Here is a 26,921-nt window from a genome sequence, read left to right on the forward strand (position 1 = left end):
AGTTGATCATTCATTTTCAGTGTAAGCATTTGTTCCCTGCTGCAAAGCCATCACCAAAACTAGTGCTTAGAATGTAGCCGATGCCCGATGAATATTTGTAGATATTCATCAAATGCATCAGATCAGAGCATGACTATTATCTCATTAAACAGATCGATATTAGGTAATATTTCCATTATGTAGATATTAACTTGACTTATACCTTCTCTGTATTTTGGGAGATTACATTTTATACTCATGATTAATTAGCTTTTTCATTGTTATGAAACAGAATATGTATGATGGAGGATAGTCTACAGTAAGAAGAGGCAAAAAAAAAAAATCATAGGCTTAGTACATACTACACATTGGCTTTGGAACTGTAAAATCTTGGGGTTGAAAAAAACTTTAAAAATTACTGACTTTTACCACCCATTTTATTCACTCAAGTATTGATTCAACAAACATGCATTGAGTGCCTACCACATACTCACTGCTAGGGACACTGCACAAAGAGAACCCCAAAGAGTTCTTGGTCTGTTTGGGAAAATGAGAAAGGAAAACAACACACAATATGGCAAGTGCTAGGTCAGAGGTGTGCAGATGTTATTGCAGGACTATGTAGCAGCCACCTTCCACAGCTTGTGGGTCAAGATGGGCTTCCCAGAGGAAGGGCATGAGGTAGGATTTGAGGGATATATGGAGTAAACAACAAATGGGAAGCATAATTCAGGTGAAGGAAACAGTGCAGGTGAAGGCCAAGTCATGCAACAATACGATGCACCACTGTGAGGAATCTGAACACAAGAGCAGCCAGAGATGGAGAAAGCAGGGCAAGAAGTAACCAACTCACAGCCTTGTGCACAACATTGAGAGGTACCAAAGCAGGTCGTTCTATCTTTTGGACAGATGGGACTATTGGAAAAACCTTCCTTACATTAAGGAAAAATCCATTTCCTTATAAAATAAAGCTATTGGGATAAGTGAGAAAAAGGAAAGTTATACAGCAGCATTTCTCAAAGTACCTCAAAGCTATGTGCCTCCTAAATGAGAACCAGCTGGAGAACCAGGATACCCTCATATTTAGCAACATGAGGTGATTCTTCTGTACATCACAGCTCAGCTCTGGGGACATATTCCTTCATATCAAGAAATGTTGTTGGACTGTTGATGGCCAGGGTAAGCATTATTTCATTCAGAGGCAAGAACAAAAACAAAATCTGACTCTTCCACGCCAGCACAGAGAACCTGAGGATGCTCGGCAAAGACCTGATTAGGCTTTAGCCCTGGTGAGGAAGAGGATAATCTCAGAGGGTATGAGTGGGTAGAATGAAGAATAACCAAACAGTGAGGGGACTGCAGGGTATGGGGGCAGGGAGCCAGGCCAAGTATTAAAATAAGAACTTTAATGTCATCCAAATCCACTTTGAACTTCTAGAAAAACATAGTAGCTATTGCTAACAAATACTTCCTACATTTCTTTTAGCAACTTTCTCATCTCTAAAAACCCCAAAACTGTTCTTACCAAATACTTCCTACATTTCTTTTAGCAACTTTCTCATCTCTAAAAACCCCAAAACTGTTCCTAACAAATACTTCCTACATTTCTTTTAGCAACTTTCTCATCTCTAAAAACCCCAAAACTGTTCCCCATCCCTTCCCCTTTCCCACTCCCCTGCCCCATGTTGGAATTAGAAAAGATGAGTCTTGTTCCACATATCCCTTGGCAGTGAGCGATGGCCCTTAACCTTCCCAAAGTTCACACGATCTTCTCTTTCTTACTTCTTTATTTTCATAATAGTCATTAACCACCTACTCTATTCCCATGTTGGAATTAGAAAAGATGAGTCTTGTTCCACATATCCCTTGGCAGTGAGCGATGGCCCTTAACCTTCCCAAAGATCACACGATCTTCTCTTTCTTACTTCTTTATTTTCATAATAGTCATTAACCACCTACTCTATAGAAGGAACTATGAGGATTACAGAGGAGTCTTAAATGAACATCAGAGCTCCTTCTTGTCACCCGCCCCCCACCCCCAAAAAAAGGTTGAAAGGAGAGAACAGTCAAGAAAGGGCATTCCTGAGAGGATGCACAAAAGCTGAAAACCTTAGATTCCGTGAATCTATAGGTCCCTCTGAGAATCGTTTATTTCAGCATTCCATCTCTGACCATTGTCTGGTCTTAGACAAACATTAGCAAAACCATTAGCCTCTCTGCAATGTAATTACTCTTGGGCTGGCTTACTCTGGTCCCCTGCCAAATGGGAACATTCACAAATGTACATATGGATCTGGGACAAGGGATTTTTAACATACTTCTAAACATCCACTCACCATTTGCAGCTAAGCAGGCTGCTCTAAGGAGGTCTTTTCCCTCCCCTCCCACTGTCACCTCATTGGAATATGGATGGTTCACCATGGTACCTATTTCATTTTGTCCCTCATACACCCACTGAATAACATTTATTGAGCAACTATTAAGTGCCAGAAAATGGTGGTGAACAAGGCAGTCATGGTTTCCATCCTAAGTGAACTTGGTTTAGGGGAAATGACAAACATTTACCAGTAATTACAAACCTGATGATTACAGAAGGGGATATTTAGAATGAAACAGGAATGTATCCTTCCTAGTGCGAGCTTCCCCAAAATGTCCTCCCAAACATGAATCTCAACAGCAGGAACATTAGAGTTCACCTTTGTAGTGTTCTTGAATCTCTACCTTGTCAAAAGTGCTCTCAGCAAAGTCCCTATCCTATACCCCAACTGCCAAAGAAGGGGTCTTAGTCTCACCTTATCACCTCATCCCTTCCTCTAAATTTGCTAGCCACATCTGGTGGCTTCCAAAGCAATCACATCCAGACCTGTCCCAGGCTTACTCTCCTCAGGCACATCTCTCTGGAAAGTTAAGATCTGCTGGGTAAGGATAGTTGGACTCTAGTTAGGTTCTAAGGTTTAGCATTACCTTGGAAAATAGTTCTACAAAGGACCATATCCCAGCAGCTAAGGGATTGCCAAGTCTCCCAGAATGTTCATACAATTATTCTCCTAAGGCACTCAGAGAACATTATACCCAAACCATAGACTAAATTTTATTTTAAAGAATCCACATCCTATGTTATTGTCATGGTTTTATTTTTAACCAAATCATAAAAAAGATAAAACACTTTCTAGCTAGCTTCTGTGTTAAAAGGTCTATCTACAATATAACTACATTTCCTCAGTCTACTTTCAAAAAAGCCAAAGCCTATTATAAAATTAATCTCTGTGCACATTATACTTTTCCATTTTGCATATTCCAGGCAAAAATAATACTGCAGTTTTCTACCACTAGAATAAAAGCAGCAAACTTGCAACTTCAAGTGCACAAACTTGTCAAAAATCTTATTTTTAAAGATTCATTCTCTTGTAGTTGGGCAATAAACTTAAAAACACATTAATGCTCTGACTGTCAAGTAGGTATAGATAATGACATTAAATATGAATAAGCACATCATTTCATGGGTGCAAGATGAGTTTATAAAATACAAATGCACTGACAGTAAGAAAACATACTGCTATATTCAATTATATCATCTGCCCAAAATACAATTGCTTCTATGTTTGGTAAATAGATTAAATCCAGGTCACATTCCTGAGTTCAAATGAGTTTCTAGTCACTCCCTTTTCTCTAAATACTTGCGCTCTTTGTTTCTGCATGTTCTTAAGTGTCATCATTTATTGCTATAGGCATGATGGCTATATTTAACTAATAATGACAGTGGTTGTCATTAGATTTTAACTCAGAAACACTAGTCTGACATATCATTTGAAGTATGTCTTCAATTTAAATTTGATTAAAATTACAAACATCCCATTTATTGTGCCAATCAAAATGTTGTCACCCTTTCCCTGAACTTTTCTATGAACTTCCTTTAAATAAGTTATGGCACTTAAACTTAAGGCTAGCCCTGGGTCATGAACATATTTTAAAATAAATACAACTCTCAGAAGAGAGCAGAGTAAGAACACTTGGGGCTCCTTTTATAAAAGGCCTTGATTTTTCCCTACACCCCACATAGTGGGAGTTCAATGTCCCTAACCCAGATTCCAATACCATGCTGTATATACAATTGTTTGGCAGAGATTTTAATTTGGTTGTAGGTATTTCAAAATCTCAGACCTAGCAAATACTTTTGGTAGTAAAATCAGCTACGCGTGACAAACTATGGAAAGCTTGCAGAAATATACCTAGAAAAGGATAGAGGAAAGAAGGAAAATAGGATAAAAAGCAGATGAAAAGACAATATTTTAAATACCTATCATGTGCTAGGTTTTTACACACATCATCTTCTTTATTCCTTATAATAAGGGTGTGGGGTACATAATATTATGTTCAACTTATAGATAAGGAAACTCGGACTTAAAGAGGTTAAGTGACTTGCCCAGGTTCACACTTGCTTTCCTGGCAGTGATGAAGAAAGAAGAAACAAATTTTGTGGTTGTTGCTATTTTCCTGAACCCAGCCAGTTATTCTAGGAAGTTAGGAGTGGACACAAGTACTGATTAATAGCCTTGGAATCTTAGTTATGAAATGCTATTCTTGGTTTTCTATTTAGACTAGGGATTTATAGACATTTAATTTTCAAATAATTTATCTTTATTAGAAAAATAAGATAATATCCAATAATCCTTTAGGCATTATTACCTCTATCTTATACATAATTACACTGAAGTGCAGACCAGTTTGCCCAAGGCCATACAGTAGGGACTAGAATCTTGCAAGATAATCTGACTTCAAGTCCAGTGTTCTTTCCACTAAACTGTAAGGCATTTCTCACATCTCATCTAACACATGTCTGAAAGCTTCAACAATCAATGGTTTGAATGTCAAATCACTCTGAAAAGTAACTACAGACTATATAAATGAATTCTCAGGTAAAGTAACAAGCAGAATAGGTTACTGCAAATGCCTATTTCATTTTTAAAATTCTCTACTCCAAGACATTATTTATACCACCCTTTTTATTCCCTTTAGGACACTTACACTGCCAATAAATACCTTATTTAGTTCTTTATACATTTATTGTCTAATTCTCCTTCCCTGTCATTAGAACCTAAGCTCCATGAGACCTCTGTCTTGTTCACACTATATCTTTAAGGCTTGGAACAGTGCCTGGCACATTGTAGGAACTTGATAAATATTTATTGAATAGATAATTGAATAAAAGAATGGTCTCCTTTAACTCTAACTATTCCTTATGCCTCAGACAGAGAACTGTGGGGGGTTTTTTTTGTTTTTTTTGTTTTGTTTTGTTTTGTTTTATTACCTCCCACACAATCTCTCAGCTGTAGTCAGGGAGTTATTCTCTCCACTCACCTATGCAGCAAACAACTTGAGGTGATAAGGACAATATCTATAACCCTTCTGAATTAAAATCATAGTGAGAATTAATATTTATCAGAGTTCTTTGCAGCAGTGATAGAAAGACATCCAAAACCCTTAAGGTAAGGTGTGGTTCTACATCCAGAAATTTTTGGATTTCAAGAAAGTTAATATGGTGCTTCATATCATAATGGTGAACATATCAAATATTATGTAACACCCCCAGAAAGGTCCAATGTAGCAACCCATAATCAGATACATTAATTATTTTTCAATAACACAATTGATTAGCTATACTAAGTAAGGCTCTCCTACCGAATGAGTTATGAAAAAACTGGTCTTCTACAACCTTGCATTTAGGAATTACAGATAGACTATGAACTTGTAGCAACTAACTCAGGGTTGTGAGGAGTAAATATAATTAATACACTTAAAACACATAACTGGGTGCATGACAAGCAGAAAGCATTCAAATTATCAGGATAGCTATAGGTTTGTAGGCATTTTTATGAAACAAGTATAGCCTCTGTATGTATACAATTCAACATTTCATGAGTATGTCACACATTTAGGTGTTTTTCGATGATTTAATATTTAACAGTATAAGGAAATGCTGCCAGCCACATGCATGTTTTAGATTTTTCTACCGCCTAAGGAATACGCTGTTTTTTTTGTTTTGGTTTGGTTTTTGGACCATCTCTTGCAATTGTCTTCAAATCCACATCTATTTGTATAGTATGAGATATTCTATACACTTATTTACATGTTTAAACTTTTGGAACAGGAAAATACATGAAATGCCTGCCTACAGTTTTACTCTCAGTTGTAGAAATAGAAGAATCATGTGCTGTCTCAGAAGAAAGCAGTGGGGTTTTTTTCCTCTCTACAAGGCCATTTTCCTGCTTTTGAGTATATACAGCTAAATGGGAGATAAGATGAACTAACAATCTTACCTAATAACATATATGCATACTATTCAAACAAAACAATAAAAGAGAATTTGGGAAAGCCCTAACTCCTGTAGCTGCCTGAATTAAGTAGTGGTTGCCCTATAGGTGAACATCATGAAGCCCAGTATTAGCTTTGGCAGGACTAATGCTGCTATTGGTGTAGGCAGGACTACAGTGTTGCCTTGAGATCCAGCATCAGAAATAGGTGTGATGTGCTGTGGGTAATGGGTCGGTTCTTGAAACTTGTGCTTTTAACACAACCATTTAAAAATCAACAAACTCAGCAGACATATAATGGAATAGAATATAATGAATCCAGGTTCATTAAACTAATGCATTTTTTGAAAAACAAATTATGACAGAACATTTCATTATTGACGCAGATATGAGAAAAAGTGTTACGCTGCTATTTAGAATGTGTCTTGTGTGTCAAGGAATTGAAATATTTCCAAATCATCAATAATTAAAATGATGAGAATCCATCATTTCACTGACATTTACTTCTACATGAAAAGATGGCCTATTTTAAATGTGCTCACACATATTCTTGTCAATCACAAGCTGTCACAGCACATTATTTCATTTTGCAGATCACATGGCAGTTAGCAGAAAATCTCTAGGTTTAAATTTAGATCTTAGGTGTAGTATCAAGAACTCCTTTCATGAATTTTTTTTCTGTGACTACATCTTCACCATACAGTATATAAAAGATATAAAACCTTACTCATAATACTCACTTTCATGTCTGGTTAACAAAACTCAGGACTGAAATGAATCACTGTAAGTTATAATTCTGAAAGCCAAATAGTGGAATAAGATATAAAGGAAAGAGTGGAAATATAAAACTAAAAAAATTTAAAGACAATCAGAACTCCATAAAATAGAATTTGAACCTAATGAATTAGGTTTAAACAGTATTTTTCCTCATCTTCTTTAACACATTTAAGCAATCACAGGGCACAGACCATTCCTTTTGCTATGTTTGCACTGTCTACAGCTCCTAGCAGTTATAAAGTAGCTGAACTCTTTCATAAACCCCATGGATCTGATCCAAGAATTTTCACTGTGCCACCATTAAACAGAAGATTCAGAAAACTGTGAATAAAACCTAAACCACGTGGCTATGAATCTGGAAACTTTTAAAACACTGTTTCAAACAATTCATTAACTGCATCTTCATGATTCCAGGAGAATCATTAATAAATGTCAGAATCTTTAAATGCTAGCAGTACAAGACCTAATAAGACATCTTCATTAATATTCTTTATATAAAATATTTCAATTTTTCTAATCTTTTCCATATACAATTAATCTTTCTTATTAGGCATTCTACTTCCATATTGCAACTTCAATATGAAATTTTAATATTGCATTTCAACAGGGAATGCTTCATGTCAGTCTTGACCTTGGCCTGACCTCTATATGAAAGCTTTGTGTTTCGAGGTATGTGATGAATAGCTCCCTGGCTTTTTATTAAATCCAATGCCACTGGTTGTCAACAGTGATGCTCAAAAGGGGTAGTAAAATAGTTAAAATATCAGAGATGTTCTGTAGGCTTTTTTCTATCTTAGTAAATCTGGAAATAGTTCTTAGGAAATGTTTACTATATATTCTGCTTTTCCAATGAGTAAGGAAACCAGTAAAGTATGGAAATATAATTGCCAAAATATACATTGACTTATTCGATCTTCCTGTGCTGGAAATAAAGTAAATTTTGCTTTGGAGAACCCATTTGATTTCCATTGTTGAATAGCATTTTCAGTTTTAAGAATTTATAAATTATTTACCCAGTAAAAGCTCCTTAAAGGTCAGGCTTCTATCCCTATGTCAGGGCTAGACACATAGTACTCAATAAATATTTATTAGTTTAAATTTCGGTTAAATTGAATTTAGATCAGAGATAAAATAACAAGGATAAAAAAAGAAATCAGACTATGAGCCCCTTCCTTCATCTGTCTCTGATCTGGCCTAGTACCCAGCACATAATAGGCTCTCAATAAACATTTTCTGAATGAATAAAAATCAGTAAATTAAGATAACGATCAATTACTTACTCTAATGCCTTTTGGCTAATTGTATATAAAATATTCATGCTCACTTAGAAAAATACATCAGTAACATCCAATCCTGCCAACTGTTTTCCTCCTATTTGCTTTTAGCATGTTCAATTTTCCAACTTCTGATAATGCCTCCTTATTCTAAATTCAAAGTTATTGATACACGTCTTATTTTTATGGCACACTTGTGACAGCAAGTTGGCAAATTATTTATTTATCTATAAAATGATATTAGGAAGGTAATTTTCAGCCTGATTTAGATGACTTGAAAAAGTGTATGTGAATGTGTATGTAATACAGTATGCATATATCACTCACATAAAGTTAAATATTACCTTTCATATATATGTTTACATTTGTATTTTTGACATTCTGAAGGAAAACAAATATCAGTGTTCAGGTTAATCTATGAGCCTAACGTAGATGAGTAGCTTTTCCCTATTACACTTATCCTAAGTCTTTTTAACAGACATGTGATATGCTAGTCTGTGTCCAAGCTCACCTACAATTTCTTTTCTCAAAAGACAAGGCACATCTGCCACCTGCTCTATTCCGTGTCCCAGCAACAACTGTCGAGCAGCATAAAGATTGATTATCAGTCAAAAACCATTGCACAACACCAGATTTTGGTGGGTTAAGCTTGCTGATCCAGCAAGAGATGGTGTGAAATTTTCAGGAGTGTGTGCCAACATTTTGGTGCTAAAAGAACAGCAGTGCATGTCACAGTGAAACACAGCCAAAGATATGCAGACAAAGCAGAGAAGTTTTTGTCCTGCACTTGGCTTTAAAAAAGGATAAAAGAGAAAAAAAAGGTAGGAGGAAATTAGTTTGTACATTTAAAAATCATCCTCCAAGCTTCGTCATGTATGTAACATTGTGATTTTAGGCACGTGTATCCAAGACACTTTTTTCTTAGTTTAGCTATAAATAATTTTTATATATCTCTTCTATAGTAGCATTACTTATATGAAAGGCAAATGTTTCTTCTTAATAAAAATAATCAAGGATCTTAATGAAGTAATCATTTCATAAATACCCCAATTTTAAAAAGTCACAGAAATGTATTCGTCCACTAAGATTAATGTTTTTATATAAGTAAATGATTCAATGAATACAAAATAAAGGTAGCCATATTTTAAAACTAAAGCAAAATTTGAAAAATATATGGGTCTACACTATCACATAGGTAATTTGTAATGAGTATTATAGCAACAAGTTTCTTTACAAGGACCAAATTATCTTCAACTTTCTATTGAATTCAATAAATTACTTACTTCTTGATGATCAAGTATTACCAAAGACATAGAGATCCTAGTATCATTTTATACAACAACATTAATAGAAGAGGGATTTTCATCACCTCATCTATAATGAACTCTGGAATTACTTTTCTTCTGCTTATGAAATTACTGCCTAGACTTGCCTTTGATTCAGCAGGTTTACAGCAGTTGCAGAAAAAATTACTTCTAATAAGGTATAAAAAGCATTGGGGAGTATAGCAGTTAAACACACTGACTTTTTATGGCAAAGTCCTTATTTAAATCTGATTACCATATAAAGCACTTGATAACAAACTCTGGGTACAACATGCTTGGAAGAATACTTAGATAGTGGCACTTTTATTTCTCTCTTAAAATGTTTCTTTTGCACTGAGGAAAGAAAAAAATTTTTTTTAACTTTAGAAAATCTTTACGTTTCTGAAATGTTATAAACATTGGACTTTCAAAAACATCTTACTTGAAAATACACCTAAGATTATGTATATACATTTTAAGATTAAAAAAATTCAAACTGCAGCATTTACCTTATGAAAAATGTTATTAGGAGAATTACATGTATGTAAGAATTATATGTTCATCACTGGCCACATTTTCATAATTAAGTTAATGCCATCTGAAAAAAGACCAAGAGTAAATGAATAAATGATACTTGAAACTTTGGACTATTTTCTGAGAGAATAAGTCTAATGAATTATGTCTGTTGAGTGTCAAAGAAACTAAACAGTAAATTCAATAATCTCTGATTTAATTTATTATATTTTCACCATTTAACCTCCTGCAGGCTCCCTAATGTCTATTCAGATCTATATTAAATTAAGCACCAATGCTAATGAAGGGCAATAAACGTGGCTGTCAGTGGATTTTTCTTTCATTAAGCACATTATCCTCTTACTGAGCTGTAAATGCGTAAACATTAGTTTTGTTAAGCCATGCAAAAAAGACAGGATGAAAATCATTTTTTAATTGCACCCCTTAAGCAATTTACTGTCTGTTGGGGTAGGGTATATATTTTTTTCTTTTTTACCTTTAATTTTTTTGAATGGATCTAAAAAGGGTTCTCCCATTGAAACATAAACGTCGGCTTCATGGGGTATATCTTCAGGTTCGAGGGCTTCCTTGCCGTCTGCCAAGAACACTCGTCGTGCAGCCATGTTCAGATTCAGCTTTTCCGTGCACTCTTCCAGCAACTACAAAAAAGCAAGAGGTAAGACAAAGTAATTTATGACAAAGAAAATAACACATTTCCTCCTAACGGCTTCATGGGGTATATCTTCAGGTTCGAGGGCTTCCTTGCCGTCTGCCAAGAACACTCGTCGTGCAGCCATGTTCAGATTCAGCTTTTCTGTGCACTCTTCCAGCAACTAGAAAAAAGCAAGAGGTAAGACAAAGTAATTTATGACAAAGAAAATAACACATTTCCTCCTAACAAAAGGTTTTGATGATTGAAACAGAAACCCACTGGAGTCACTTGCCAAGTACAGTAACTTGACCAATATAGTTTTTTTCTAGCAGTTGAAAATATGGAAATTGAAGGTAAATCACAGCACTAAGAACATCTAATTATTGTCTAATGTTAATACTTAAATGACCTGTCATTGTAATAACGCCACATGATAGAATATCATTATATCTGTTTAATTAAGTACACTATTTATATATCGATTTAAAAAAAGAAAAGGAGTGAAATGCCTTGAGATCTATGTGTACAGAAGTAATTTACAGATTCAGACTTCTAAAAAGAAAATTTTAACACAATAAATGTCATATTTTTCATTTTTTATATTATAAAGAGAGTAAAGCAAAAACTAAAGCACTGAAAGCTTAGTTACCAAGGTGATGGTTGGTACAGTAACTTTGACAAAGACTGTTCTAGATCCATTTTTGTAGGCTGTTACTTTAATCACTCTTGGTTGAAGTTTGTGTCTTTGAGACAATTTATGCCAGTTCTGGGCTGACTGAAATTTTAAAGAAGAGAACTCTGCAACGCTGAAGGAAAAAAACACAAAAATTAGTGCACATTAATTAGTAAAAACTTTCCAATAAATATTATCCTGGATTTTTTAACAGATAGAAGCCCTAAAGATTATTCCTGTATATATAAATATTCCCTAACAAAACTTTTTATAGGATAAGATTGTCACTATCTATTTAAATATTCAAAAAAAATTAAAACAGGATAAGTTCACCAAAACTGCTCATGTAAAACACATATCAGAATAAATCATTTTTATCATTTTACTTATAAAACACAGTAACATTCATTATTTAAAAATCATATACATATCTGACAAATTATATGTGTGTGTGTATATATATCTGCTATATTCTGATAGCAAAAAAAAAGTAATATTTTCATGAAATAGTAAATGGCTAAGATTTTCTGCAAATTATGATATTTATCAAAGTTCTTTGATTTTTTTTAAAAGATTTGAAATTCAAATACATTATAATGAAAATTTTGATTCTAAAGTTAATTGTATTGCCTTCATTTCAAATTGTTTGGGGCAGTAAGAGTTAAGAAGATTTCTAAGTTTTGTCTTCAGGCAAAACTAGTTTTGATCTTTATTATTTTCTCAGCAAAACTACACAGTAAATTGACTAATATGTCATTTTGACTTTGTAGTTCTTTAAAAAAAACATGTTTGTTAATGCCACAAAAGCAAAGTAAACACTTAAAAATAAAAACTCAGGTACATTAAAATCACAATATATCCACATATTCAAACATCTGAAATAATGGGGGTATCAGTTTCTTGGTTTGATTTTTGTTTTTAGCATCATTTTCTTCTCTTCATGAACTCTCAGTTAACAGTTTATAAAAACAATCTTGATGTGAAAACAATTTACAAACTGGTTTTATAGTAAGTTCATTTCAATTCTATTCTGTTTTAAGATATTGGTTAACTATCAAAAGAACATACTTCTATTTTTAAATAAATATCCTGTAAGCAAAGGTATTTCATGGTCATGGCCTAATTCTGCTTCAGACATTCTTTCAGAGTTTCAGATTACCCAGGTCGAAATGTATCTCATGTTTTCCACAGCATAATTAGGAAAATTCTACTCTGGTGCTTTCAAAGAAAAAAATAAACAAACCAAACAAAAACAGAAACAAAACCCTAGAGATGTGTTATAGTATTTGTGTCTGAAATAGTCAATTGAATCATTATAAATTCTGCTCAAAAGAAAGAGCTTCGACAATCAGTTAAAAAGAACAGAGAACAGCTTTGATTACCTCAGTTGACCCACTGGAGCACTGACAGGTCTGTTTCTCTTGGATACTGGTATAAAACAAGAATTGTTTTTACTGTTTGATTTGTAGCTATCTAGGTCTGATATTTCATCATGGCTGTGATCTGATGTTGTTTGATGTGTGGAGCAATCTTGAAGTCCTGACCCTCCTGATATTGCTGGTGAATGCAAAAGTCTGTGGGGGCCAAACTGATATAAAACAAGAATTGTTTTTACTGTTTGATTTGTAGCTATCTAGGTCTGATATTTCATCATGGCTGTGATCTGATGTTGTTTGATGTGTGGAGCAGTCTTGAAGTCCTGACCCTCCTGATATTGCTGGTGAATGCAAAAGTCTGTGGGGGCCAAACTGAGGCTGCAAATAATCGTCAGTAGTTTTAATAACTGCTTTTGCCGAGGATGACATATAGTCCCTGAAAGAAACAATGTGTGGAAGAATACAATGAATTGATTTGCAATCATTTGTTAACAACTACCATGTAACAACTAGTTGTATGCTATATACTAGTCAGAATACTACACACTTAACCATTTCAGTATTTTGTTTAATGCTTACAATATACCTGGGAAGTGGGTACTCTTTTTATCTCCATTTTACAGATTTAAGAAATTGAGGCTCAGAAAGGTTAATTAATTTGCCCAATGTCACATAGTCAGTAAATGACAGAGTGTGAATTTGAACCCAAGCCTGTCCTAAAATAAAACCCACATTTATAACCATTAATGTTTGTTTACTTAATTAAACTTTCTTAATTGAAGAAAGCTTGTGTAATGCTTGCAATAATGTAAGTAAAATTTTTAAATTCTCAGATTCACTTTTTATTAAACGCGAGCACTCTCTTAAGTATTAGGAAATACAAAAACAAGAGATGTGGGTCCTACTCTCAAGAAACTTGCAAACTATCCCCCTATAAAGAACATATCTTAAATAAACCATTTGGGACTGTGGGTGTGTATCAACATTAAACGCAAAAAGAATTCATTGAAGGCCATCTTAGCATTGATGGGACTGAAGTTGGTAAAGTCTTCACAGCAGACCTGGGATTAGGGTGACTAACTCATCCTACTTTGTTCAGGACTGTTCTGGTTTTGACACTGAAAGTCATACATCCCAGGAATTCGCTCAGTCTCAAACTGAGACAATTGGTCACCTTACCTGGTATTTGAGCTGGAAGAGTAGCATTTAGATGAACTATGATGTGTGAACAGGGGACCCTATGACCTGGGATGATATGTAAATTTATGTACATACCAAATTAGTAAGACAGAATATGTATAGAGTTTTTTGGTATAATAAAATTAAACAAGCTTCAACATGTTTGAGAATATAGAGCTGTGTGATGATCAGGCATAGAGGATAATTGTTGTTGTTGTCATTACATGTTTCTATCCAAGTCTGCCCTGCACTGAGTATAGTACTGGGGAAAAGAACGGCCTCCCCTACACTCTGAGGATCCTCTCAGGTTCAGTGCTGTGGCAGACAGCATCTTGAAATCGTAATTGGACTCCAGTTCTGGCAAAGGTGGGACCTCTCTTCAGACCACCTGAGCTACTCAGATTTTGACAGAGGTGGTAAATGGTGGCATGTGCCAGCAGTCATGTCACACTGGAAGTGTTTCTACAGTAACAGCAATTGAGTTGCACATGGTCTACAAGCTCTTCAACCTGGGAGAAGAGCAGAAAACACCAGAGGAAAGATTCACAGATCTCATGAACAGTTAGTTCCTAGTTCCAATAAACAGTTACTCAGAGAGCAAATTTTCATGTAAAAAAAAAAATGGAATTCTGTACTTAAAAGCAGAATGGGGTGTCTTTTTTTAATGAATACATTTTGCTTATTGTCAAATATTTTTATAAATATACTAACAATTTTAATGTAATATTCCATTACTCCACAGCCACAAAGTAAAAGGTTTTTATTTTTCCATATTCCAAAGTTTAACCATATTATAACTTCAGTTCTATACTTTGCCTTTTTTTACTTAACACTGTTTCATAACCATTATTCATGTTGCCATATGGTCTTGATAGATTTTTACTGGAATGCAATATTTTCTGAACTATATTTTGCTTTTCTCTACCTAGTCATGTAGGGTTATCTGTCATTTTTATCTGCCTAGCATATCTTCCCTGTCTTCTGGTAATAGCACTTGCATCCATTTGGAAAACTCTCCATCACCAACCTTTCCCAACTGCACGATTCTGGTAAAGTTAGGACAATAAATTATATGACATTTACCTGGTAAATGGTAAAAGGAATTAAATTAAAACATATGTTTGACCATATATTTATTTATTACCTGTTTTTTTCTAGTAATTTATATCTAAAAGGGGGAAAATGGTAGTTTTCCATGTTAAAAAGTCATTATTGGCCCACTATCTACAGTCTTCAGCTTTGATTTGTTTATCAGCATTGATGACAGGTTTGCAGTAGCTCTTGCACATTCTCAAATTCTTTCTTATAACAATTGATATGTGCTTCCTAGTTGGTAGGTGCATGAGAGGATGATCACATAACATAGCAAAGCTAACTTGTCCCACATGGGAACTGACCCCATACACTTAGTTGTTAAATTAATGCTGGAACTGAGGGTACTAGGATCGCTCAGCTTTAAAGGAACAGACGCACACTTGGGTTTCAGGTGATAAAGCTGATTACCACAATACACAGAGAGTTAAGAATCTAAATAAAATCACTTCGGCAGGGCAAAAGGGAATTGGAAGGCAATTCATGGTTATCCAGAATATACTACTGACCTAACATCAACTCAGACTACCGTGTTTTTTGACTTGACAACCTCATCTCTCCTTCTGTCTACCTGCTTTCCTTTTCCTACATCATTTTTATCTGGCTTACTTCTATCCTCCTCCTCACTTCTTATGGCTTCTGCTAACTTCCTTTTATGTCTCCCCACTTCTATACTACATTACTTTCTCCAGTCTCTGTCTTCTCTGCAGTCTCTGTCCTCAAAGAGCTTAATTTCATAACTACCTAGTATAGGACACTCCTCTTGGGTGGAATTCTCAAGCTAGGCAACATAAGCTACTGGCAAGCCTGCATGTGAGAAAATAGCTGTCAGTGGCCCAGACAGCGATGGATAGGACAGTGGGATAAAATACAGAGGAGGCAGGGTAAGATAGGCTCTTGGATGACTCCCAAATGAGGAAAACATAACTGGCAGGGGACTTGCATGGCCTATCTAGTATACTAAGTTAAGCAGAAACACTGTGTATTGGTTGACTAAAAAAATATTCATTAGGGCTGGCCCCATGACTCACTCGGGAGAGTGCGGCACCGGTAGCACCGAGGCCGCAGGTTCAGATCCTATATAGGGATGGCCGGTGCACTCACTGGCTGAGTGTGGTGCAGACGACACCCTGCCGGGGGTTGTGATCCCCTTACTGGTCAAAAAAAAAAAAAATACTAAAATACATCATAGAATTAAGTTTCTACCAGAAATGTTTAAATTTAACAACTACTGAAATGCTTCTCTGATTCTTCTGATTATTTTAATATTAGTCATTCATTTCTAATCACAGAGGAACATAAGATTGCAGGCCCAGTCTCTGGACCAACTGGCTCAATGTTTTGTTGTCAATGTTGGCCAAAAGGTATGTGGGTTATATAACAACTTTCTGTATATAACTTTATGAATATATAACACATATATGTTCTATTTCTCTGGAGAACCTAAACTAATATATTTACTATTTGTTTTGTTTTTCCTGTAAGTTCTATGTTCCTTTTCATTCCACTTGTCTTCTTTTAGATTAAAAAATACATTTTTATTATTTCATTTTCCCTTCTATTAAGTTGTATGCTCTACATTGTTTAACTTTATTTTTACTGGTTATACTAGTTATTACGAAATGAATCTTTGTCTATTAAGATTTAATATAAATTACTAATTTATTACTTTCCAGACAATGCAAGAACCTTAGAACACATTATATCCATTTTGTTGCTGCTTCTTTGGGCTGGTGAACATTGCCTCTTTATTCCCTTTTTCATGGATAGATGTACCTGTCTTTCATGGATCCTGATTTAATGCACGGAGCTCAGCTCCAAAATTCTGCTTTGCTTGGACTTGACATTTGCATTCCTGTCCTCCCTGTGCTTCTTGTGAATTGTTAATTACATAAATTTTATATTACAATTTATTTTAAGAGCTACATTTTGTTACAGCTGCCTTTTATAAAATTCAATAAGTTGTATGGTTGGACTTTGTCTTTTCCAACTGATACTGAATTTAGTATAGTGCTGTGGTCACTTTTATTTACTGGCTCATCTGTGGTCTCCATGGACACGTATAATTTCTTTCTGTGTAGATTCCTAAACCAATTGTTCTAGCAAATTTTTTTTTGTCCTAAAAAAACAAATCTCACCTTATCCTCACCTACTGTTAAGGCTTTCTATAACATTCTGGAAACTGAGCTAATTTTATAACAGAGATTTTCTTTATAACATTTCTATGTCAGTAGTATTATCTTGTCTTGGAAGTCTATGATATGTCTGTACTGCAAATTTTTCATTACTTCTGCAAATAATTTACATATAAACAGACTTCAAGTAATTCCTTCTTCAGTAAGATTTCTATGCCACCCTGATATACAGGAATGCATTTCCTCCCTGTACATCCACACCTGCCCTCGTAGATTTGACAGCTGGAATTATCATATCACATTGATTATCTCTTATTATCTAAAATACTATTCCTAATTCCTGTCAAACATTCCTGTTCATCATTGAATTATTTACTCTTTTACCAATATAGAAGCATTTTTGTTTTTCAGCCTGGAACCTCAATTCCACTGCGCTGGGTTAACATAAGAACTGAGGTTACCAGAGGTGGGAAAGGGGAGGGGGGGTTAGCAAGAAATTGGTAAAGGGCCACAAAAAATGATTACATTGTGTAATGTTGAATATACTAATTATCCTCATTTGAGCATCACATATTGCACACAGGAATTGATATTCAACATGGTACTCCATAGATATGTACAGTTATATTTCAATAAAAAATAATAATAAAAGAACGTCAATCACATTACTTCAGAAATATACCTCCTTAAAAAATCTATCTTTTTATCTATCTACCTACCTACTAACCTACTATCTACTTCTCCATTTTATTAGTTTTCTATTGCTGTGCAACAATTTACCACAAACTTAGTGGCTTAAAATAACACCTATTTATTATCACACTACTCCCATGGGTCAGGAGTCCAGGCAAAGCTTAGCTGGATCCTCTGCTCAGGATCTCACAAGGCTAAAATCAATGTGTCAGCTGGGGCTGCTGTCTTATCTGATGCTCAGGGTCCTCTTCCAAGCTCACTCAGGTTGTTGCCAGAATTCGGTTTCTGACAGATGTAGAACTCATAGTGACTATCATCTTTTTTGAAGCTAGCAGTCGCTTAGCTCCCTGCCTTCTGTGTCTGATCTCTCTCATTTAAGAGTTTATCTGATTAGGTCAGGCCCATCCAGGATAATCTCCCTTTTGATTAACTTAAAGACACTTGATTATGTGCCTTAACTCTATCTGCAAAAATCTCCTCTCCTTTGCCATATAATGTAACCTAATCATGGAGATCATATCCCAGTATGTTTACAGGTCCTGCCCACACTCAAGAAGAGGAAATTACACAGAGCATGTACACCAGGTAATGGAAATACTGGAAACCATATTAAAATTCTGTCTTCCACAGCAGCTATATAGTTATCCAGTTTTTATTATCCACTTTTTATTCCCAATTTAGATACAGATATTTTATTTTCTGGAAAACTCAAATGCAATTACTTAAGACTAAATTTTGTCATTATTCAATACTGAGATATTAAAAAGAATGTGCCCAGGTTCTGACAGCAAATCCAAAGAGGAACATAAAAAAATGCTTTGAGAAGTGGCAATATTATTAAAATAAATTACATCCTAAAGTGAATATTTTAAAGGATGGGCAGGGCATTCACTTAGATGTAAATGTTCTGATATGTTTTTTTTTTTTCAAAAACATCAGTTGCATTACTTCTGAATTATGGTTTGTGGTCAGTAATTGGTAAAATATTACTTTTTTTTAGCAATTTAAATCATTCTTTAGGAATTAGGTCATAAAAAGAACAAATATGTGTGTGTGTATATCAAAAACATCAGTTGCATTACTTCTGAATTATGGTTTGTGGTCAGTAATTGGTAAAATATTACTTTTTTTTTGCAATTTAAATCATTCTTTAGGAATTAGGTCATAAAAAGAACAAATATGTGTGTGTGTATATATATATAAATTTAAGGATTTTATATGTGCTTGGAGGATGAGGTAAAACATGTCAAAATTTATTGATTAAAAACTACCATTTAATTAAAAACTAAAACTTTAGGTAAATTAATCTTTTAAACAATTTATACACAGGATACAATGGATATGATAAATTACAGAATTACAATGTTGAATGGCATGTTAAGAGATTAAACAGTACTCTATGTCATCTATATTTGGCTTTTATAATATTCAAAAAGATTATTGGGGATAGATCTTAATACACTGTGGAATTTACAACCCCCTTCATATTCTAGGCTAGTATTTAATTATACTTACTCTGAGATTTTCTTTAAATCTAATTTACAATTTTTGCTTCACAAAGCAACAACTAAGTAAAGATGTGAAGTCTAAAAATATAAACATATATGTTTAGAAGAGTATAGAAAAAGCAGATAAATAGACTATAATAAGAATTAAAGAGATGACTCTTGTTTTGATGAGAGCGATTTTTCTTCTCATTTCCTCTCTTGAATAGCATTAGTGAATCTTAGTGGCTTTTTATAGCAATTCGAGGGATACTCCTAATAAAGTCATACTTCTCAGTCTCACAGTAAAGGATTTCTAACAACTGGAGCAGCACATTGGCCCCTGTAATATCCCTCAGCTATAATTGTATCACATCGCCTTCTATAGTTCTTATCTGTATGCATTTTTACCAGTAGTGTTCACTCATCTAATGTCCACACATTCCTGTACTTTCTCAGGAAGTAACTGTTTAATAAATGTTAATCTGAATTCAGAACTTATATTTTCTAGAATCCCTTCCATAATAACAATAATTGTCTAGTGGAAGAGAGAAATGTTAAACAAATATAAATTTATGATTACTGACTGTGATTGACTGTGAAGAAAAAGTCTTGGTTACCACCGGAGAAATTCAGGGGTTAGGGACATAGAGAAGTCCTCACCAACACAGTTAAGCTGACAAAACACGAGAGGAGTTAATGCCACCAGATCTTAGTCATTCTTTATTCTAAATTATTCCCCTAGGTCCTATATATAAATTGATACACTGTTCTTCATACTACTGTTTGCATTGCTGTTTGTTATGTGATTGCAGATGGATTTCATATCCCACTCTTCAAGTGTAAAGTCTTTGTTTTGCATCTTTTACACTTCCACAGAAACTTAACCAGTGATTGATATACAGGAATTATTATTTGACAATTATTACATTGTGCAAAAATGTGTTATAAAAAAATGCCATTCACAAGAAACAAACACAATTTTAAAAATAAAGTATAATAAAGCTGAAACTAAGAGTTCTGCCAGGCAAAATGCTGATTATCTATCTCATGTTCATTCCTCTCACTTTTCCTTAGATAAAAAAGCCATAGTTGTGTTTTGGAACTCATCCTCCTAATATATTACAGTTATCCTCTGACCAGCTCCAGTGGGCAAATCCTCAACAGTCTAAAGGTAATGATGGTAATTCCATTTCCCTTGCCCCTGGCAGGTTAAGCAATCAGCTTGTGATCTAATTTTGGCCAATTAGACATGAGGAGAAATCTTCTGGGGAAAGATTGTTTTGCCCCAATAAAAAAGAGATGTAAGTGAGCAAACATCCATCTTCTTTACCTGGACATTGTTGAGTAAACATGTGATGAGCCATCTTATAGGCAAGAGGGATCAAGCCAAAGGATCGAGCCAATATTCTGAGAATGGCAGAGGGAAAGATACAAGAGCCAGACTCTTTGATAACACTGCTAAACCACGGAATTTAACCCCACAATTGCTCCATCTCTGAAGTTCTTCTTATGTGAGATAATGAATGGTCCTCATTTCTTTCAGCCTGTTTCAGTTGTGTTTTCTGTTACTTTCCACTCACATTAGCCTAACTTAGACCATCAGCTTTCCACTACCTGCACAAAGAAAACTGCATTAAATTTAAAGGACATTTAATGTAATGTAATTAATAATTTGAATTACATTTGCTTTAGTTTTACTAATGTTGAATTAATTTCGTGATGAGATAAAATATAAACTAATCTGGTATTTTCTAAAAATACTATTTTTACTTACTCAGGAACATTTCACCAGATATTTTAGCATAAGCACAAAATGACATGGAGATTTTATTTCCCCCCTTTGAAACACAAAGCGTCCTTGGTGAATTTAGATTTCTATGGCATAAATCGGCATGTGGCTAATAATTCTATTCATAGAATTGTGGCTACTTCAACAGACCATGGCTCAATAACAAACATGCAGCTCTAAGTTATCACACAGTAGTAGGAAATGTGGCTACTTCAACAGACCATGGCTCAATAACAAACATGCAGCTCTAAGTTATCACACAGTTTGGATATGAATTCAACAGCAAGATAATGACAGTTGCCAAGGATTTGTACTTGCTGTCGCTTTATACTAGTGTTGCCTGTCAAAATGTCTCTTTTTCTTATATAGAAGCCATAGAATTTTTATGGATAGCAATTACTTACAATATACAATGAAATACATCAAATCTAACAACCACTCTTTAGCCCTTCATTATTTGGTAGTCTCTTTGTTAAATGTAGTCAACCATTTTCATCTAAATTATTTATTTATACTGTATATTTGACAAGCATATATTTCTCGCTTTATATTCTTATAGCATTTAAATCTTCCTGAAGAGTCTTTTTTCTTTTAATATTATCATTTGTAAAATGTATCTTTATGCTATTATCATTTTAGTGGTAATTAAACTCTTTAATTGGAATATATACAAATAAAATACAAACATAAAGGAAGATGACCATAAGTATGTTCAATAATAAATCATCAGTTTAAAATACTGGAATAATACCAATAAAGAAATAACCCACATACGTTTAATGAATGTAAACTTCTATAAAGTCTCTGGAGTACACAAAGCACAAAGATTTTATTAAACTTAATCCTGTTCTTTCCTCAGCTTTCTTAAACAAATAACCTCCAGAGATACAAATAACCTTCTAAATTGATAGATTCCCTGATAAAATATGCTTTACACCTCATAGAAAGTGACTAATAAAAGTCATAATAATAAAAGCGAACAATTTTCCACAAATTTTATTTCCAACACCAAAAGAAAATATAATTCAAAATATCAGTAAGGGTTTTCTAATTGCTGAGCAATTTCAGGTTATTTTATAATGCATAATATGTCAAATTTGTACTAGCAACTCAATGACTGAATAATAACCAATGTATTATGTTCAAACTACATATGTACCACATAGAAGACATTCAATGCTTGTTCAATTAAACTTGTTTGCTTTTGTAGAAGGAAATCCTAAACAAGAAGAACAATTTATAAGATTTGTAAGGACCAATCTGAATATCGGATTGGGAGCATAAATCATTCTACCGAAAGAAAAAAATAATATTTTTGCTTGAGTAAAAGTACAAAGGAATAAAAATAAGGCACATCTTAAATTCAAAATTGGTGGAAGCTATAGATGTTATATACAACTTTTCAGAATTAAAATTTTCAAAAAGAAAATGATCCATAGTCTTTTAACATTTTTAAAGGAAATAATATACAAATGTTTAGATCTGTAGAGATATTTTTTAAGGAAATTTATTTATTTATTTATATTATTTTTATTTACTTTTTTTTTTAACCAGTAAGGGGATCTCAACTCCTGACCTGGTGCTGTCAGCACCACGCTCTCCCAAGTGAGCGAACCGGCCGTCCCCATATAGGGATCCAAACCCGCGGCCCTGGCTCCTGACCTGGTGCTGTCAGCACCACGCTCTCCCAAGTGAGCGAACCGGCCGTCCCCATATAGGGATCCAAACCCACGGCCCTGGCGTCATCAGCACCACACTCTCCGGCGTCATCAGCACCGCACTCTCCCAAGTGAGCCACAGGCCGGCTCTAAGGAAATTTATTTTTTAATTGAAACATATTGATTGGACATATTTATGGGGTACAAAGTTATAATTCAATACATGTATACAAGGCATAATTATCAAATTAGGGTAGCTAGCAAATTCATCATGACAAAAATTTACTATTTATTTGTGATGAGAATATTTGAGCTCCTCTCTTCTAGCCACTTGAGGACATACAGTAAATTGTTAATTATAGATGCCTAGCCCGATTGTACACCACTAGAGCTTATTTTTCCTACCTAGCTATAATTTTGTGCCTGTTAACCAACTTCTCACTCTGTCCCTCTCCCCTCTCCCATTCCCAGCCTCTAGTAACCACAATTCTACTCTTGTAAAGATATTTTTTAATGTCTTGAAGGAAAAATCTGAAAAAAAAATTATGAATTGAAGAAAGTATAATTTTTTGGGCAACAGAGGTCTAAAACAGTGAAAGTGTTGCCTTGCTTCATCCGCTGTTGCTGTCTCCCTCTTACTACCTTTTGCCACCCATGTCACAGGGGGAATCGACAGCTCATCTTTGGAATGATGATGTTACTAAACTTAAATTGTCCCTAAAAAACATTTGGATAGATCCAAATATTTATATTTCAAAAAGAGTCTAAGACTCAGTCCAATTATAAATACCCAAGATAAGTAAAATTACATTAAAAAGTGACTGAATAGATTAGGTGCAGTTAATATCCTTGAAAGCAAGATTTATCTGTAAAAGAAGCGGCCTAGATAATCTACAAAAATAACTGTTGGTATTTAGTTTTTAAAAACTGACTTAAGTCCTCATTTAATGTATTAAAAGTAATTTGCCTCCTCAGGGAACTATAAGAGTTGATGACACACTGAGCTGCCAGCAGGAGAAAAACTACTATAACTTTCCATTATAAAAATCATGAAATTACATGACTAATATAATTATCAGCTAAAAATCACTAAGACAAAATATTTTACATGTGGGCCAGAAAGAAATATTAATTGTTTACAACACTTTCTTAATTTCAAAATGTATTTGTAATTTGAAATCTCCTATTTCAGCATTTGGAGGTAACTTCTATGAATATGGTAGAACTGCCACTAACAAACACTTGATTCTACCATCTGCGTCACCTAGGAATACATCAGACAACAGCTGGGCAGGCGAAGATTCCTATTGTGCTGTTCTCCTGGAAGTAGCCGCAGGAATGAGGCTAGACTTTTCCAGTCATCTCACCTCCAAATGGTGAGTCATAAAATGAGAGGATCAGACCTTCTTTGGCATAATATGCTGAACACATTTACACTGTTGGTGTTAGTTTTCTTGTGGGTGTGGGATTCTGGCACAGCAGCTTTCATTCTGTTACAAGCACATGTAGCATGGAGTGACAGCAGAGGAAAAACATTGAAGGAACACAAGAAATAAAAAAAAGAGTGGGCAGTGTAAATATAATAAAGGAAAATTAATGGCCTCATAATAACATGAAAATAAAGTGACTGGTCACTGTATGGCTACTGTAAATGAATTTTATATACATATATATGCAGGTATATTTTGAAAAAAATTACAGTGTGTTAATTAGTGAAGAAAAGGACAACCTCTGTAATATAAATAAAGTAAAAACAAATTGACTATATTTTAATAATTATTTCTGATAAAAAGACCACAAAGATGGTGGCAGAAAGGTAGCAAGGAAAACAAGAATGAGACAAGAAAAGTTTTAACCTCAATCAGGGGGAAAATGTCTTTACTCATAGAAAAAAATTGCCTCTCTCTGATAAACAAATTAATGCCAACAGATCTTAGATGACCATTAGCCTTTATGGACCTGACCCTTTTCAGGTTGAAACTCATCATTTTCTTTGTCATGAAGTTAAAAGACCTCTGTGCATTGTCTTCCACTTTCCATTCAATTGCAATGGAAAAGGGTTACTTCATTTTCTAGGTACATCATAATCAAAGTTGATAGTAACAGGCAATAGTGACAGAAAAGTTAGGGTTCAAACAAAGATGCAGAAGAAGCAGTTGAAACAAAAACTATAAAAAGCAGGCAATAGAAAATTGTCACATGACTGTTTTACAACAAAAAGAACAAATAAAGCCAGAGTTAAAGACACTGAGAATCAAAGAAAGAAAACAAGAAAAAAAAAAAAAAAAACCAGAAAGAAACTGTTTAAAATTGAATAAATGAAAGTACATTTATCTCTGCAAGAAAAAAAAATAAAGTAGCTAAAAATGCACAAAAAATAGAATAAAATGTGGATGTGATATTACTTTGAAGTAGAAAATTGGGAAAAATAAATGCTAAAGGCAATAAGAATATGCAAAAACCACATTATGTTAGAGTCAGCATTTGTATAAAGGAATACCTAAAAATCCTATTTAGAATTTTTTTCATTTTTTATTGGGAAGAATTCTATCAGGAGTGACTTGTGTCTCAACAATATAGCATACAGGATATTCATTTTCTTAAAAAATAATCTAGCCATAGAGTAAGTACACCGTGTAAAAGACCTTGTATGCCTGCTAATATGCACTTATAGCTCAGGGGAATAAAGTAAAACAAAGATTAGCTGAAATTCTACGTTTCAGTTTCATCTCAATCTAGTGACACCAACAGAATAAAATAAGCAAACACTCAAACTTTTCTAGGAAATAAATATGATCTAGCATTTCTATAAGGAGATTAACATAATCCCTAATTTATTAATAATTTCTGTGATGCTCTTACAGTCTCAGTTTTCTATTTATGTTAACATAAACACTACGGCATCGTATTTCACCAGACAATAGTCTATTAACATCTGACAGACATCTTTTACTTCTTTCACTTTCTAACAGAGAAAAAACACAGAAAAAATACCCCTGTCTCCTCTGCTTTATACATCTGATAAGTTCTGTGGAGTTAGATCCATTTGGGTTCAAACAGTACCTTCTCTACTTACTAGCTGTGTGAACTTAGTTAGATTAATTAACTTCTCCACGTCTTTCTTTCCTCTTAGGTAAGATGGAGATGTTTAGTGTACTATCTGCCTTATCTTCCTCCCATGTTTGTTTTGAGAACAAAAATGATATAATGCAGGTTAAGTGCTCAGCATGGTGAGTGGCACATAGTGAACATTACCTGCCATTATTATTATCATTATGCTACCTATTCAAGTCAGACCCCAGGGATAATTTATGTTTATTGTATCATCTATCTGTTTACTTCCCATAAAGTAGAAAAACTTGAAGGGATCTAACCCAGGCAACAAACGTCATAGCTCATCACATCTCCGAGTAATTATTTATATCATCTCTACCGAATGCTGAGCAAACATTTACATAGACAACTTTCTAAAAGTACTTTTATCCCCTTCAGGATTCAGTTTAAGCTGCTGAAATAATATTCTTACCTTGGTAGATCATTTGAAATATATTTGTAAGTTGTGTCCATAGTGTTCCCATCCAAGGTGCCTTCAGGGTTGCTTTGCTGTGATACTTCCATTGCTTTAGTCAAGGGGAATAAAGAAGACTGAGATCGAGCTTCTCTGTGATCTTTTGCTTCTATTTTTGCCATTTTCAGCTAAGAATGATAAAGAATGCTATTTAATTTCAAATGTAAAACTGATAGAAAAACGGTTACCAGAGTCTGGTAAGGCAGGGGGAAGAGGTAGATTAACAGGTACAAAGTTACTGGTAGACAGGAAGAGTAAGTTCTGGTGTTCTAGTCTGACTACAGCTAATAATATTGAATTGTATATTTCTAAATAGCTAGAAAAGAGGATCTTGAATGTAATCACCACAAAGAAAAGATAGATGTTTACCTAGGATAGATATGCTGTCTACCCTAGGTAAATCATTGTACAATATATGCAGGAATAGAAGCAACACACTGTGCCCCACAGATATGTACAAT

At 34.3% G+C, this 26,921-nt stretch overlaps 1 protein-coding gene across 1 annotated transcript in view; it reads right to left on the reverse strand.

Moving 5' to 3' along the window:
- DCDC1 (doublecortin domain containing 1) overlaps positions 1–26,582 on the reverse strand; it is a gene marked incomplete at its 3' end in the record, with an annotated part of 78,115 nt that extends 51,533 nt beyond the window's left edge. The window contains exons 1-5 of the mRNA XM_008574744.1: positions 26,419–26,582; positions 13,162–13,295; positions 12,866–13,001; positions 11,460–11,616; positions 10,655–10,817 (exon numbers count right to left, since the gene is read on the reverse strand). Coding sequence (XP_008572966.1) covers positions 10,655–10,817; positions 11,460–11,616; positions 12,866–13,001; positions 13,162–13,295; positions 26,419–26,582 — 754 coding nt within the window. The remainder of the gene's footprint in view (positions 1–10,654; positions 10,818–11,459; positions 11,617–12,865; positions 13,002–13,161; positions 13,296–26,418) is intronic.
- Between the last annotated feature and the right edge of the window lie 339 nt (positions 26,583–26,921).

This window comes from Galeopterus variegatus, unplaced genomic scaffold (genome assembly GCF_000696425.1).
Source record: "Galeopterus variegatus unplaced genomic scaffold, G_variegatus-3.0.2 Scaffold1095, whole genome shotgun sequence".
Classification (NCBI taxonomy): Eukaryota; Metazoa; Chordata; class Mammalia; order Dermoptera; family Cynocephalidae; genus Galeopterus; species Galeopterus variegatus.